The sequence below is a fragment of the Malus domestica genome, chromosome 03 (genome assembly GCF_042453785.1).
Source record: "Malus domestica chromosome 03, GDT2T_hap1".
NCBI lineage: Eukaryota > Viridiplantae > Streptophyta > Magnoliopsida > Rosales > Rosaceae > Malus > Malus domestica.
In genome coordinates, this window is record NC_091663.1 from 4,240,212 (window position 1) to 4,254,472 (window position 14,261).

Consider the following 14,261-nt stretch of genomic DNA (forward strand, 5'->3'; position numbering starts at 1 on the left):
CTTTTGAGCAAGGAAATTTCTCTTCAAAAGCGTAAGACTCGATTGATTGCGTCTAATACATTTGATCCATTTCATGCTCTTGCTGCTCAATCCTCTACTACTTCTGGTCACCACTCTGGATTCCGAGGGAATTATCGAGGTCGTAATCAAAATCGCACCAAATTCAATCAAAATCGTAATTTTGGGGGAAATCGCTTTACCAATCAAAATGGTGGCATTCTTGGTGCTGGTCCATCTCGATCTAGTGGATTTCAGTCCAGTCAATCAAATTTCTTCTCTAGGAAATCAAATCCATGGCAGTTGTGTAATCAACATGGTCATCAAGCTCTTCAGTGTGGTCGACTTTCTCAATTTGCTTTTTCAATGCCTTCAGCATACTCTCATATGGCTATGACTGCAGTATATTAGGCTACACCAAATTATTGGATCACAGACAGTGGTGCTTCTCACCATGTTACTCCAGATCCTTCTTCTCTCAATTTTGCCATTCCTTACACTGGCAGTGAGCAGCTATTTGTTGGTGATGGTAAGGGTTTGTGTATATCTTATATTGGTCATGCTTTTATACGCACATCTAATACCGATTTTAGACTTAAATATGTCCTACTTATGCCTCAAGCTTCGCATAATTTGTTGTCTGTGTACAAATTTGTTCATGATAATTGGTGCTCTCTAATATTTGATCATTTTAGATTCTACATCAAGGATATAAGAACTGGGAAGATGCTCTTCCAGGGCCCTAATGAAGGTGGTCTCTATCCATTCTATTGGAAAGCTTCTGATGGTTCTTCTGGAATAATAGTATATCCTCGTGCGCTGATGGTTGCAAAGGCTGACATTCATCTTTGGCATAGAAGGCTTAGACATCATTCTAATGCAGTTTTACATTCTATTTACGCATTCATCATTTACCTGTAATTGGTACAGTCAATAAATTGTCAATTTGTGCAACTTGTCAAATGGGTAAAGCTTCTAAGCTCCCATTCTCTGTGTTGCCTTGTATCTTAGTCAAACCTTTTCATTTGGTTCATACTGATGTATGGGGACCTTTTCCTACTTCCTCTTGTACTGGTTACATATACTACTTAATACTAGTGGATGATTTCACAAAATACAGTTGGTTATATCTTTTATTTCTCAAGTCGGATGTTACTTCAGTTCTCAAAACTTTTAGTCTCAATGTTCAAACATTTTTTGCATCCAAAGTTCAATGTTTGAGATCAGATTCAGGGGGTGAGTTTTTAAACAACGAACTTCAGGGTTTCTTTAATGCTCAAGGTATTACTCATCAGTTGAGTTGTCCTCACACACCTAAACAAAATGGGTGTGCTGAGAGGAAACATCGTCATGTTGTTGAAATGGGCAAGACTTTACTTTCTCAGAGTGGTTTACCTCATAAATTTTGGGTTGAAGCTTTTCAGACAGCAGTTTATCTCATTAACAAGTTGCCACCACAGACTTCTCCATTGAGTCCATGGGAAAAATTGTTTCAAGCCTCACCAAAATATCATACATTGAAACCGTTTGGTTGTGCATGTTAACCATGGCTTAAACCTTACTCCAGTCACAAGATAGAACCTAAGAGCAAATTGTGCATTTTTCTGGGATACAGTTTAAATCACAGTGGCTACGGGTGTTTTGATCCTATCATTGAGAAACTTTACATCTCTAGGCATGTTGTATTTGATGAGAGTTATTTTCCTTACCTTCATCACAATTTCTTAGTTCATCTGCAATCTCCAATTCCAATCTTGCACATTCTCCAATTTCAGTAACCATACCTATACCAATCTCTTCATCCAGTGCAGTTTCTCAACCTCAGGAATCTGCAAGCCCTGATATCTCCCATGCACCATCAATGTATGTATCATCTTTCTCAGTCACTGATTATAGTATTGAGGAACATGTTTTACCAACAGCACCTCACAACATTCATCCTATGATTACTAAAGCAAAGTCTGGCATCTGCAAACCTAAAGTTTTCATAGCTACTAAGCATCATCTTCCTTCATCAGTGGATCCTCTCACCAAGATTCCATCCACACCAACTACTTATCCAGGCTTCTAAACATGCTCCTTGGAGGGCAGCAATGCAAGCTGAGTTTCAGGCCCTTCAATCCACAGGTACATGGGATCTGGTACCTCATCATCCATCTTACAATCTTGTAGGTTGCAAATGGGTTTTCAAAGTGAAACATAAAGCTGATGGGTCTATAGAAAGATATAAAGCACGTTTAGTGGCTAAAGGTTTTCATCAACAAGAAGGTTTAGATTTTTCAGAGACTTTTAGTCTTGTGGTTAAACAACCAACCATCAGGATTCTTCTCTCCATTGCAGTTTACTATGATTAGTTTGTACATCAATTAGATGTTAGCAATGCGTTTCTACATGGATATTTGAAAGAAGATGTTTATATGCTACAACCCCCTAGTTTTGTTGATGTCTCCAAACCTACACATGTTTGCATACTTAAGAGATCTTTATATGGTCTTAAACAGGCTCTTCACGCCTGGTATGAAGCCTTCTATAGCGCCATCCTTTCCTTGGGGTTTTCCTCTTCTGCATATGATACTAGTCTCTTCATCAAGAAAGATACAACTATTACATTCATCTTGGTTTATGTGGATGATATAATCATCACATGCAGCTCTTCTTTAGTATGTCAAACCATTATCTCTTAGCTTCAAACTATGTTTTCTGTTAAAGACCTTTGTGATATTCACTATTTTCTGGGGATTGAAGTGAAACGGTCTTCCAAATGCTTATTTCTTCATCAATCAAAGTATGTTTTGGATTTACTTCAGAAAACAAATATGTTGGGTGCCAAACCCTCTAACACTCTAGTTAGTTCTTCTAAACTGGATCACTCTGGTACCCTACTTCCTACCGATTCACTGTTGGTGCATTGCAATACCTTACCTGGACTCGACCGGATCTAGCCTTTGCTGTTAACTAAGTCTGTCAACACATGCAGGCCCCAAGAACTATTATTTACAGGCTGTCAAGTGTATTTTATGGTATCTCAAAGGTACCATTGACTCAGGTCTATGGTTTACAAAATGTGCTCAACATCTAACAGCTTGGTCTGATGCTGATTGGGCTGGCTGCCCGATTGACAGACGCTCTACCAGTGGATATTGTGTATTTTTTGGATCAAATCTAGTGACTTGGAGTGCTAAGAAACAAAACAGAGTGGCTCGGTCCTCCGCTGAAGCTAAATACCGATCACTTGCAAATACTGCTGCAGAAGTCACGTGGATTTGCAAGATTCCTTCAGATATTTCCTTTCCTCTTCTCATACGACCTGTCATTTTCTGTGATAACAAGAGTGCTATAGCTTTAGCTTTCAATCCGGTTTTTCATGCTCGCACCAAGCATGTTGAAATTGATTACCATTTCATCCGAGAGAAAGTTCTTTTGGAACAGATTAGTGTCCAACATGTTGGCACATTATCACAGATTGCTGATACCCTTCCTGCTGAACGTTTTGCTTCCTTGGCTGACAAGCTTTCAGTTCGTTCTTCTACCTTCAGCTTGAGGGGTGTGTTAAGAGTAATGAAGGTTTACAATCTTATCAAAGATGTAAAGCACCATATTAGTACCTTAGTCTATATGCTAGTTAAGGAAGGTTAAGGAAGTGATGAGTCAACATAATTTGTTGACCTCAATATTTATGTATAAATACTCAATGTACACAGTTTCTGACTTTAATGGAAAATACATTTCACACAATTCTTTCTCTCTCTACATTTCCCTCTCTTTCTCAAATCCTAATTCCTTACCTGCTAAGATTCTATTTTCTACAAAAGCAAGGGCCAAAGAAAAAGAAAAGGAAGAAGATGAGGTTTCGGGAAGAAAAAAATGAGGAGTTAAGGTTGCTACTTACCCCATCCAAGAGGAAAGGCTGGTGGCTGAAGGTGGGGTTTGGGAGAGAGGAGCGGTTTGAGAGAGAAAAGCTTAATTAACAATTTTTTTAATTTAAATCCACTTTATTGTGTTAAAAATTTGTTACTAATTCAGATTTTTTTTGCATATTGGTCTCTTTATTGTCTATTAGTGGACACTATACAAACGATAAAAGAACACTAAATTGTGGTTTAGAGATGGAGCTTAAATCATGATTAGCGAGCTGCCAGTTCAAATTTTTTGTTAAATATTTCCTCAAAATCAGTGAATCCAGTTCTTTCAACAAACTATACATGCAGCTTTATTGAGGTATTAAGTTATATTCTTAGAAACCCAGAAGTCAGAAAGTAGTCATCTTAAGATTATATACATGCATTGGCATTTAACAATTAATCTAAGAAAGTAAAAAAAAGAAAGTTACATTTTGATGTGAGCCATGTCAAACCAGATTTGCTCAAAGGCCTTGACTATGAGATCATGATATTCATTTGAGTTGAGTGAGAGATAGCAAGCAAGCAGGTCTTCCAAATCCTTAGCTGCCCTGATGTTGTTCTCCACAATCATCTCCATCATTGACTCCCTGAAGTCTCTCTGTGGATCAACTGAGGTCTTGACAACTGCAAAACTCTCCGAAAGGAGCCTGTTCTTCGACTTCAAGCACGACGATGGTGATGATGACACACTCTTTCTACCACGTGGCTGAGTTTTCTTCTTGCTTCGAAGTCTTGGAGAGTTGCCTCTAAGTCTTATGCCTGTTGAACTGAGAGAAGCCTTTCGAACCGAATTTGGGGTAACCTTCCTTTGGTTACCCTTTTGAGTCCTAATGCTTTCCTCCTTGACAATTTTGACAGTGAGAGACCTTTGTCCTTGTATTTCCTTCACTTTTGAGGAACTTCTCTTGAGCTTGGCTCCCTCATCAAATTTCACTGGCTTTGTCAAAATTGGAGGAAGCTCTACCTCTGAGATCATATCAAAATCAAACCCATCAAGCTTCTGATCATGGATTTTTCTTGTACAGCCTTCATTTTTCATGTTAGCAAATTTCGGGTCACATTCAAATTCTGATGGGATTAATTCATGAAAGTCAGGCTCACTAGAACTCTCACTAGAAGAGCCAAAGTAATCTGGAGACTGAATAGTTCTTTGGCTCTCATCATCAGTCCAAACCGAATTAACCGCAGCATGACAGTTGCAATTTGATGAGGATTTTGAGACAGATTTGTTAGGAGAAGGCTTGTAAACTGCTTTTCTTTTGGATGTTCTGGTGGATAGTCTTCTGGGGTTTTCAGGAAAATGTGTGTCTGAGGCTTTGGGGTGGATTGGGGAATTATAATACCTGTTTTCTGTGTTGGGTTGCGTGGACAAGTAGTAGGAGTATCTTCTTGTTTGAGAAATGTGGGATTTTTGGGGTGGTGGAAATTTATTTGAGGTTGGTTTTTGTTGCTTGGTGGAGTGATGGTGGTGGTGAGAGGTGTTATGGTTTTTGGTTCTGTTACTTCTCATGTCTTTGAGTTTGTAAAACCAGGCATTTGGGATCATGTCTGAAAATCTGAACTTGTAGTTCCCCATCAATGAATGAAACAGGCAGCTCCTCCCTCTCCTTCTCTCTCTCACTGACTCACTTGGTTGTGTGAGTGTGTGTGTGTGACTCTCACTCTTATGAGTTGGGGGTTTTGAGTAAGGAGCACAAGTGAAGATGGAAAAATAGTTAAAAGAGCTGAATGTTTTGGTCTATAGAAGGTTGTAATTGGGGTCCAGTCCTATAAAAAGTTTAGTAAGAAAGCAACAGGTAGCAAGTAATGAATATTAAAACAGGGACCAGTACTATAAAAAGTTTAGTAAGAAAGCAACAGGTGGCAAGTAATGAATAATAAAACAGGGAAAAAAAAAACTTTCATGCAATGGGTTTTACGTCTTCCTATTTTAGCCACGAGATAAGAAATGAAAAAAGAGCATGCAACAAGTTGAAGGTAAGTTTTAGCCCTAATTAACTAGGGTTAATTTGTTTGTTTGTATTACTTGGCATATCCAATTAGTTCACTGTTTATGCATGGTGATTTCTTGCAAACACCAAGCGACCTATTCCAAATTTTTACCTCATCTTCTGCAGACTGAAGCATTGAGTTCCATTAAATATGCCAAATTACCCATTTACTAAAAATTAAAAATTTCTCTCCAATTCCTTTTTTTATTTAAAAAAAGACCAGCTAGTGGGTTCGTCACGTAAGTCCACCCTTTTAGGGGTCGAAAAGTTTCAACCCCTAAAGACATTTCAACCTCCTCCTAGCCACGATTGTGTAATTTACTAGAGCCAGAAATCGAACTCAAAGACGTGTTTACAAACCTGTAATTCGATCTTTTTTTTTCTTTTTCTTTTTTATTGGATGTTGTTTCTGTTCTCTTCTTTCCAACTTCATGAGCCAAACAAAAACTAACTGATATTAAAAAGATGATATTTTTGATAATTACAAGTGACCTTTGAATAATAACGTAAACCAAGTAATTTTTTTTTTGGTAAATGTAAACCAAGTATTAAAAAGAACCAAAACTATGTATTAAAGTTGTTTTAAAGTAATAATATTTGTGATTATGTTGTACAAACTTAAGCTTGAAGGATTCCTAATTTCTATATTATTTATACATGGAATATATGGTACGATATTGTTTTACTCTTTATCATAAACAATGAAGAATATCAGAGCTTGATTTATTTGATGCTTTCTGGCTCCTGTATACATATATACCCCAAATGCGTTGTTGTCCCCTTCTTTTAAAATTTCTAATTTTTTTTTTCTAAAAGAAATGACTGGTGGCTTTGTCACGATAATTCATCTTTTCAGGAATTAGGAAGACTCACTAAGGCAAAAATCATCCTCCCTCTAATTATCAATATATAATTTACCAGAGTTAGAAATTAAACTCAATACATAATGTGTAAAATACAGACTAGGAATCAAATAAATTTTGAGAAAACTAATGAAAAGAGTTTGAAAACTTTGAGTTTTAACGATAAGAACAAAATAAAGGGTAAAGTAAATAGTACTATAATTGACTTTTTAGTGTAAAAATATAATTTTTTGTTAAAATTAACAGTATAAAAGCTTTTCGTTAAAGTTCTCATAAATTTTATCTTATCTAGATCTTCCTTCTTTTGTTTGCATAAAGCAGCCAACACTAATGATGATTTCACTAGCAGCCAAGACCCATTTGTCTACCAAGTGCTGCGTATCTCCCATAATTCCATGCTTTACGAATGATGATATTCCATGCCTTTTCCAAGTGCTTAATCTCCACAAGGCCCACCTGCGCTTAAGGCCAAGGCTGGAAAACCTCTGGTTACCAGTTATGGCATAATTGTTTTCACTGTCAGAAAATTTAAAAAATTATTATATGATACTGAAATATCGTAACTAAGTTACGCACATAATGTAAAATAATAAAACATGTATAGATACGTTACGAGTTTATTGGCAATACCGTATTCTGTTAATTGTTATTGTATTAATTCTCTTTTAACTTGTTAGAGGCAATACGAATTTGGAGAGCAAAGCAACAACGAGGAGGAATGGCTTGGTGGGTGACATATAATTAAAACCATACAATTAAAAACTTGATTGAGTGTATGTAAGAAGTTAGAAGAATGTTATGTTCAATTGCTAATGTGCCATGGATTATTTTATGACAATTTATGCAGGAGCTCATAATAGACTAACAATAAGAATTTGTGCACGCATACTAGTGGTTGACCAAGTTCAATGCATAGCTAAGTCATATGAGCATTAAAATTTCTTCCCCGCAGTTTAAGCTAATGCTTCAACCCCTTCTTTACTACTACAACACACTAGGGACTACAAGGCGATCAACTTGTAATTGAGGAAAGATTTAAAAAATAGACAGTTCGAATCGTTGAAATACATTATAAAGTAAGTCTCATAAAAATGTATATGTCAAAAATTGTGTAAAAAAATTGATGTCACAAATCTGATATGGACTCCTATAGTTACATTAAAGAAAAGGCCTACGAATTAACCCGATATCGACTCCTACGTGAAGAGTAAATGTGCTGAAAATGATATGTGCGTATTGGGAAATTGATGGTGACAAAGAAATAGGAACAAAGAGACTTTGTGACAAGTGACATTAACTCAAGACAGAGATATGACACCAAGTCCTAACAGACAAATAAACATTATGAATTATAATCCCCAAAATGGGAAAAGTTAGTTTTCCTTCATGTCAAGTCTTCTCGATTGAAAAATTATTCAGAATTACTTTCAACATTGAATATAGTTGTTTATATTTTACCAAAAAAAATATAGTTGTTTATCCGTTTCATTCAAATCTTAAACACCAAATGTGATTATAAGAAGTCATCCTTACTTGACTGTAAATTACAGTCTAACATATGTACTAACGACTGATGAACATAAACAAGTTACCAAAAACACAAATATAAAGGTTCACACACTCTTATTGAACAGTACAATGAATGTATGAAGAGAAATTACTCATTGCATGTCAAACATCAAAGTAAATAGATTTCATGGTTGACGTCTAACCAGCACAAATACACTTATACACATAAAACGAGTTCATTTCGGAGCATTTTTTTTTATTTTTCCACGGAGACTAAGAAAAAAGAAAACAACGGGACCATGATGACGAACGGTCCCAACTTTTGGACAATGAGAATCCGGATCTCTTCAGATCCTTTTTGTGAGGATCTCGGAGATCCGTTCATTGTAAATCGTGCAGTCAAAAATTATTTTAAATTTTTTATTTAAAATTTAATACAAACAATACATGATGAGAACTGACCTCACAATATACGATAAACGGATATAATTCACAGATTCCCAATATCCTGAAAATCCGAAGATGATCCTGTTGGGGAGAATGAGACACCTCCCGACAAACCATTCTCCTGTTTCTTTTCTTTTTTCTTTATCTATTTCGTTTGTTACTGTTACATAGGCCTGTAAAATAGGTCAGATATAGCCCATCTCAATTAAGTTAACAGTTCTGATATGTCCAAATTTACCTGACCATTATTTCAGCCCATTGGGCTAGTTGGGCTAGACTGGACCATGGTAACACTAGGCCTCTAGCACTGGCACCCTACTCTTGTTAGCCAGAATATTTTTTTCTGTGTGTTTAGTTTTTCAAAGTTTTGACATTTCACAAGAAATTCAGTCATCTTATCTTTATATCTTGAACCCAGAATTCTATGAACTGAGATCCAAATGCATATTAGAGGATAGACGTTTTGATGTTCAACCAATTGGTCTCAAGTTATCGCCAAACTAAACTCGTTTAGGTTTACTCTTTATTCATGATGCTTTTTAGTCCAAATTCGCGCATGTATTATGTTGAAAATTTATTGTCAATATTGATATAGATAATGAATGATATTATGACGTTTACATTTTTTTTTGGTTGAAACTTCTGTATATTTCTTGTAATTTAATTTCCACTTTGCTTAGTTGAATCATTGTAAATGGTCTCCAAGTTGTTTGATCAAATTTTTGTGTGGATGTTGATGCATAAATAAAATTTTAACTAATATTGACGTTGTTTGATTCAAAATTTGAAAAATCATGCAAAATAAGATGTTAAAATTGAACTTGATAAGTTTAGCAAACGCAAACCAAACCCACGTAAGCTCAAACTCATTTAAAATCCGAACTTGACCCGCATGAACCCGAACTCCACTCAAATCCAAATTGTGAAGATTAGGTTAAAATTAGGTTGACCATCTAACCCGTCCAACCTGCCCAAATTGAATCCTTAAAATATCCATTCGAAAGCTTTCCAATCAATTTTAAAAAAGGAAATATATTTATGTTTCACATCCATGTATATACCTCACTAGAGATGCTAAGATTTTCAAAAAAACAAGAGGGTTTACTTCCTTTCATAATATCATGGCATCCCACTTACTTTGATTCCAAAACGTGAACCCCATTAATAGTCTCTTTCTCTCTCTCTCTCTCTCACCAACCGTTGTTGCAACATAAAAACTCTTAAAGCAATAAGAAGTAGCAAAGTCACCATCCTGCACTATCCCTAGCTTCAATCACACTCAGTTTATCGCAATCATTAGATATGAAGTTGAAAGCATCAGTTGCCTTGAGATCCAAGCTACTCAAACCATGCAGAAATTTCTTACAAATCTTCAGATTCAAGCTCAAAAAACCCTTCTTTATAAGAGCACTTCATCTCCGTCGATCACCTTACACCCAAGTTAAACCGGATAAAAAGGGTCCGAAGAAGAAGAGTCGGTTAACTTCGTTCCCATCCACTTTCTATTCACCCATGAAGCCGAAAAGAATGGACAGACTAGCAGCGCTCAAGAGCTTCTCAGAAAAAGGGGGCGACGGGAATGGAATAACGCATTATTCGTCACCCGTCACACCGGCTTATTTGAAGGCTATGAGAGGAAGGGCGGCGACTTCGGATCACGATGAGGTGCAAGATGCGTGCAGGAGTTTTGAGATCTATTTGGTGGAGATGATCATTGAGGAAGGGCAAGTCGGGGACTTGATGGATGTGGAAGAGCTTCTGTATTGCTGGAAGAACCTCAAGTGCCCTGTTTTCATTGATTTGGTTGGGCGATTTTATGGAGAGCTTTGCAAGGACTTGTTTTCCACTACCAGTGATGAAAGTTTATAGTGTGATTTTGCAAAATTAAATTCTTTGATTTAAATCCCAATTCATAAATATATTTTTGTACCATGAGAGAAGGAAATGGAAATTGGATCTTGACATGTGTACTTTAAAACAATCATCGCTAATGGCATGTTTACTTGGAACGAGAGAGATGATGAATCGAGGAACTAGGGAACATGGAAATGAGATCTTGATTTTCAGGTATTGGATTGCAGATTTCATGGTAGGAGCCACAAGCTTTGTGACTCCGTATGTGATAGCAAACACGGGGAAAGTCATGAATCGAAATAATTCCAATATACGCGTTAGTAAAACACATGAGAAGTCAGGAATCGGAATAATTCTAATTCCCAATCCAAGTAAACATGTCATCAATGTACTGCAAAAGAAGCAATGAACAAGCAACATATCAAAACTTGAAATTTGGAAATTTAAAACTCCATCTATGATTGGAAAACTCTGATAATTTCTGTCGACTAAATTAACTATTAACATTTTCGTAACAGAAGTTAGGTTCAGCTGAATTACCAGTTAGCCAGTGAACTGTAAACTCCAAACAACGGTTACATTTTTGACTTTGAAACATACACCCGAGACCTCACAATTGTTTCCCCAATTCTAAATCCCGGCATGACCATAAACTCCACTTGTTGTTCACCCAACACAGCTGCACCTTCCCCGTCTTCCTCCACAGACTCCATATGGACATCAGAGAATGTACTTCCTCTTTTGACAGCGAACATTTTTGCTTCAGAATCTATCGAAGCTGCAGTGCCGCATAACACCCAAACCCATCTTGCCATTCTAGCGAATATTTGGTAGAATGAAGTCCTCGGATGCTTTCCGCTCAATACAAGTGTCCTGTGATCCAGATGCCCGAAAAACCTAGCTTCCATCATTGGATGAACAACCAGTAGATACTTTTCTCCGCAGAATCTGGCAAAGTCGGAATCTGGTTTCTCTATCAGGGCATGGATAGGGTCATCATGTCTCATGATTCCATCCACATTGCAAGATTTCAATGACATTCCATAAAACATTCTCTTAGCAATGTAGGCTTCAAATGCATACTTTTTGTGGGCCCTTTTCGAATACATAGCTTCCACTTCCACTGCCTTTGCCGCAACATCCAAATCCCAGCCTGAAGCTTTCATCAAGCTAATTAATGGCTTCGCAAAATCATGAATGGATTTCGAAGCAGCTCTGAAAGCATCCTGAAATGTTGCAATGTTCCACACCCTTACATTCTTCCTCTGCAAACTTACCTGCTTTACCTTTTCAGTTAGTGCCACATTCGCCAAAGCCAAATCACCGAGCTCTTTCTGCAAGCAGAGTATATCAGAGTTCTTAACTTCCATTTGAAACTTCAACTCGTCCACTAGCTTCTCATTCAGTTCAACCTTCTTCTTCAGGATATCCAACCGAGAGGGATCAGACTTGAGCTTCATACATTGCTTCTCCTTATACGCGCGCCTCATCTTGCAGAGCGCTTCAAGCTCAGTCATAAAATGTTCATCTGCAGCTACAATCTTCTTTGGGTTATAGGGCAAATGAGCTTGCTGAAGCTGAACATAAGCTAATTTCAAAGCCGAAACAATGTCAAACAACTTGGATAACTCCACATCCCCAAACTTATCGCTTGTTCTCGTAACTTCCACGGGATGGGGATGGATTTTCACCCCATCACAATCCGTCTCCTCCGTCACATCGCTGCTATCCTCACCCAAATGTGCATTTCTAATGTTGGGGTTGTTGGGTTGTTGGTTCTGATCTGGGTTTTCAGCCGAAAACACACCAATGGATCTCAACTTGCAAACTTTGGCAAACTTGGAGACAATCTCAGATATGTTTGAGGAGGGTTTAAGGGGTTTGGCAGTAGCAAATTCCATTTCCTTCCTTAATGGTTCAAAAACCCTAATAAAAAACTAATACTGCAGATCCAAATAACAATTTCACTAAAAGCACTTTTTGCTTCCACAAAATAAAAAAAAAAAAAAACACCAATCTGATATAACTTGTCTCTCAAATTGGGCAGCGACTTAGAAGAAACCACTAACACAATATTATACTCAACAAAAACCCCAGCAGCCAGGAGAAATGCAAAAGCACTTTTGAGGATCAAAACCCCCAAAACAAACCGAACCCAGATACCAAAATTTCAACAGGAACAAACCCAAAAGCCCTTTTACAAAACCCAAAAGCCAGAAATCAACAGAAGTGATTCTACAGCAGAAGCAGGGCACATGCAAAACAAGAACAACAGCATTTGGGATTCACAAGAAACTTACGAGCCAGCAAGTGAAGCAGCTAAACGACGGCGTCTTGAGTAAGAGCTATCTCGTTGTTCTGCATTCTCCGATGTCCAGTCTCAGCGAAAAACGGGGTTTGGTGGAGAAGCCAATGTAAGTCATATTTTAAGATTTTCATGCAAGGACAAAGTTAATTTAATTTTTCAGAAACTGCTTGGAAAATGTGAGTGAGGGCTCAAAATTTGGAGACTTTTTTAATTAATATTATTAATATTTATGGGAAAATGTGCAAAAACCCAGACCGGGAATCTCTACTTTCTGAATAAACCCCCCTCCTCCTCCTGCCACCGCTTTGAAATTCCTGCAATTTTTTACCTTTTTCTGTTTGTTTTTTTTGCATTTTAATAATTTGGGATTTTTCAGAGTAAGCGCACGTAGTTACCAAAAAGTTAATTGTAAAAAAAAAAAAAAAGAGGACCTCACGCGAGTTTCTTTTAACTTCTGTGTCAGAGAGACTCGCAGCGTCGACGCGCATCCCAAGGTCTGCTCCGTAAGTTTACTGCTGGTTTTGGATTCCCAGTTTGAATCTTGACCGTTGAAAGCACGGTGTGGAATATGTGATCACAATGAAATAAGAAGACACGATGTACATAACACGACACGGTGTCGTTTGGAGAATGGATCCGTGTGTGGAGACTGGAGAGAAATTTTTGTGTGCAGGAACACTAATTGGTTATCATTGATCAATGTAATGTTTTTAGCATAATGTTTTATAATGTTAAGAGACGAATTAATGTTAAAATGTAAGATGGTAGAGAGCTAGAAAGTTTATAGAGAAATCTCACTTTAAAAAAAATTCTTAGCCCTTTTCTATAATTTTTTTATGAAACAGTAACATCACGTTAAACATTTAAGTGAGAAAACCCTAAAAAGCTACCATAAATACGATTTTCTTAATTCTCCCCTTCAAAAGAAAAAAACGAGCAACAATCATACCAAATCAAGCTATTTACTATTTAGTTTGGTTTAAAAATAACTTATTTGTTCCTAAAAACAGATCCCACACAAAACAAATCGCTAAAAAAAGCAATTGGTTGTGCGAGTTCTCTAGATCAAAAAATTGGTCAATTGAAGGATGAATTCATTTGATAAATTTAACATTTAATTTAACAAATCTATCATTTGACTAAGAAAAAGAATAGATTCATATGACATCCTATCATCAAATTATATATTTTTCTTAAATGAAATCTCTTTATCTTTCTTGTGAATGCTAATTTCTTTTTACTACACATATGCACACGGAAAACAAGGTTGGCTTCGTGCACGCCAAAATGACGCGGGCTTTGTGAACACAAAAATAGCGGGCTTTTGGCACACAAAACAATGCGAACATCGTGCATGCAAAATGAGGCGAATTCCTATGTGCTAAGAAAA

The 14,261-nt window shown here is 36.9% G+C and overlaps 3 protein-coding genes across 3 annotated transcripts; 1 reads left to right on the plus strand and 2 right to left on the minus strand.

Moving 5' to 3' along the window:
- Nucleotides 1–4,246: 4,246 nt before the first annotated feature.
- On the minus strand, nt 4,247–5,617 carry LOC103418164 (transcription repressor OFP4). The gene has a single exon (XM_008356308.4). It carries the CDS (start codon nt 5,473–5,475, stop codon nt 4,324–4,326), a length of 1,152 nt encoding a protein of 383 aa, XP_008354530.3. The 5' UTR covers nt 5,476–5,617; the 3' UTR covers nt 4,247–4,323.
- A 4,379-nt stretch (nt 5,618–9,996) lies between these two features.
- Nucleotides 9,997–10,690, plus strand: LOC103418153 (transcription repressor OFP17-like). The gene has a single exon (XM_008356299.4). It carries the CDS (start codon nt 10,012–10,014, stop codon nt 10,576–10,578), a length of 567 nt encoding a protein of 188 aa, XP_008354521.2. The 5' UTR covers nt 9,997–10,011; the 3' UTR covers nt 10,579–10,690.
- Nucleotides 10,691–11,138: 448 nt separating this feature from the next.
- Nucleotides 11,139–12,464, minus strand: LOC103427145 (protein GRAVITROPIC IN THE LIGHT 1-like). The gene has a single exon (XM_029099582.2). The coding sequence runs from the start codon at nt 12,462–12,464 to the stop codon at nt 11,139–11,141; it is 1,326 nt and encodes a 441-aa protein (XP_028955415.2).
- Between the last annotated feature and the right edge of the window lie 1,797 nt (nt 12,465–14,261).

Excerpts from the sequence above, each read along its gene's own strand:
- LOC103418164 (XM_008356308.4), bottom strand. The coding sequence starts at position 5,475 with ATGGGGAACTACAAGTTCAGATTTTCAGACATGATCCCAAATGCCTGG.
- LOC103418153 (XM_008356299.4), top strand. The coding sequence starts at position 10,012 with ATGAAGTTGAAAGCATCAGTTGCCTTGAGATCCAAGCTACTCAAACCA.
- LOC103427145 (XM_029099582.2), bottom strand. The coding sequence starts at position 12,464 with ATGGAATTTGCTACTGCCAAACCCCTTAAACCCTCCTCAAACATATCT.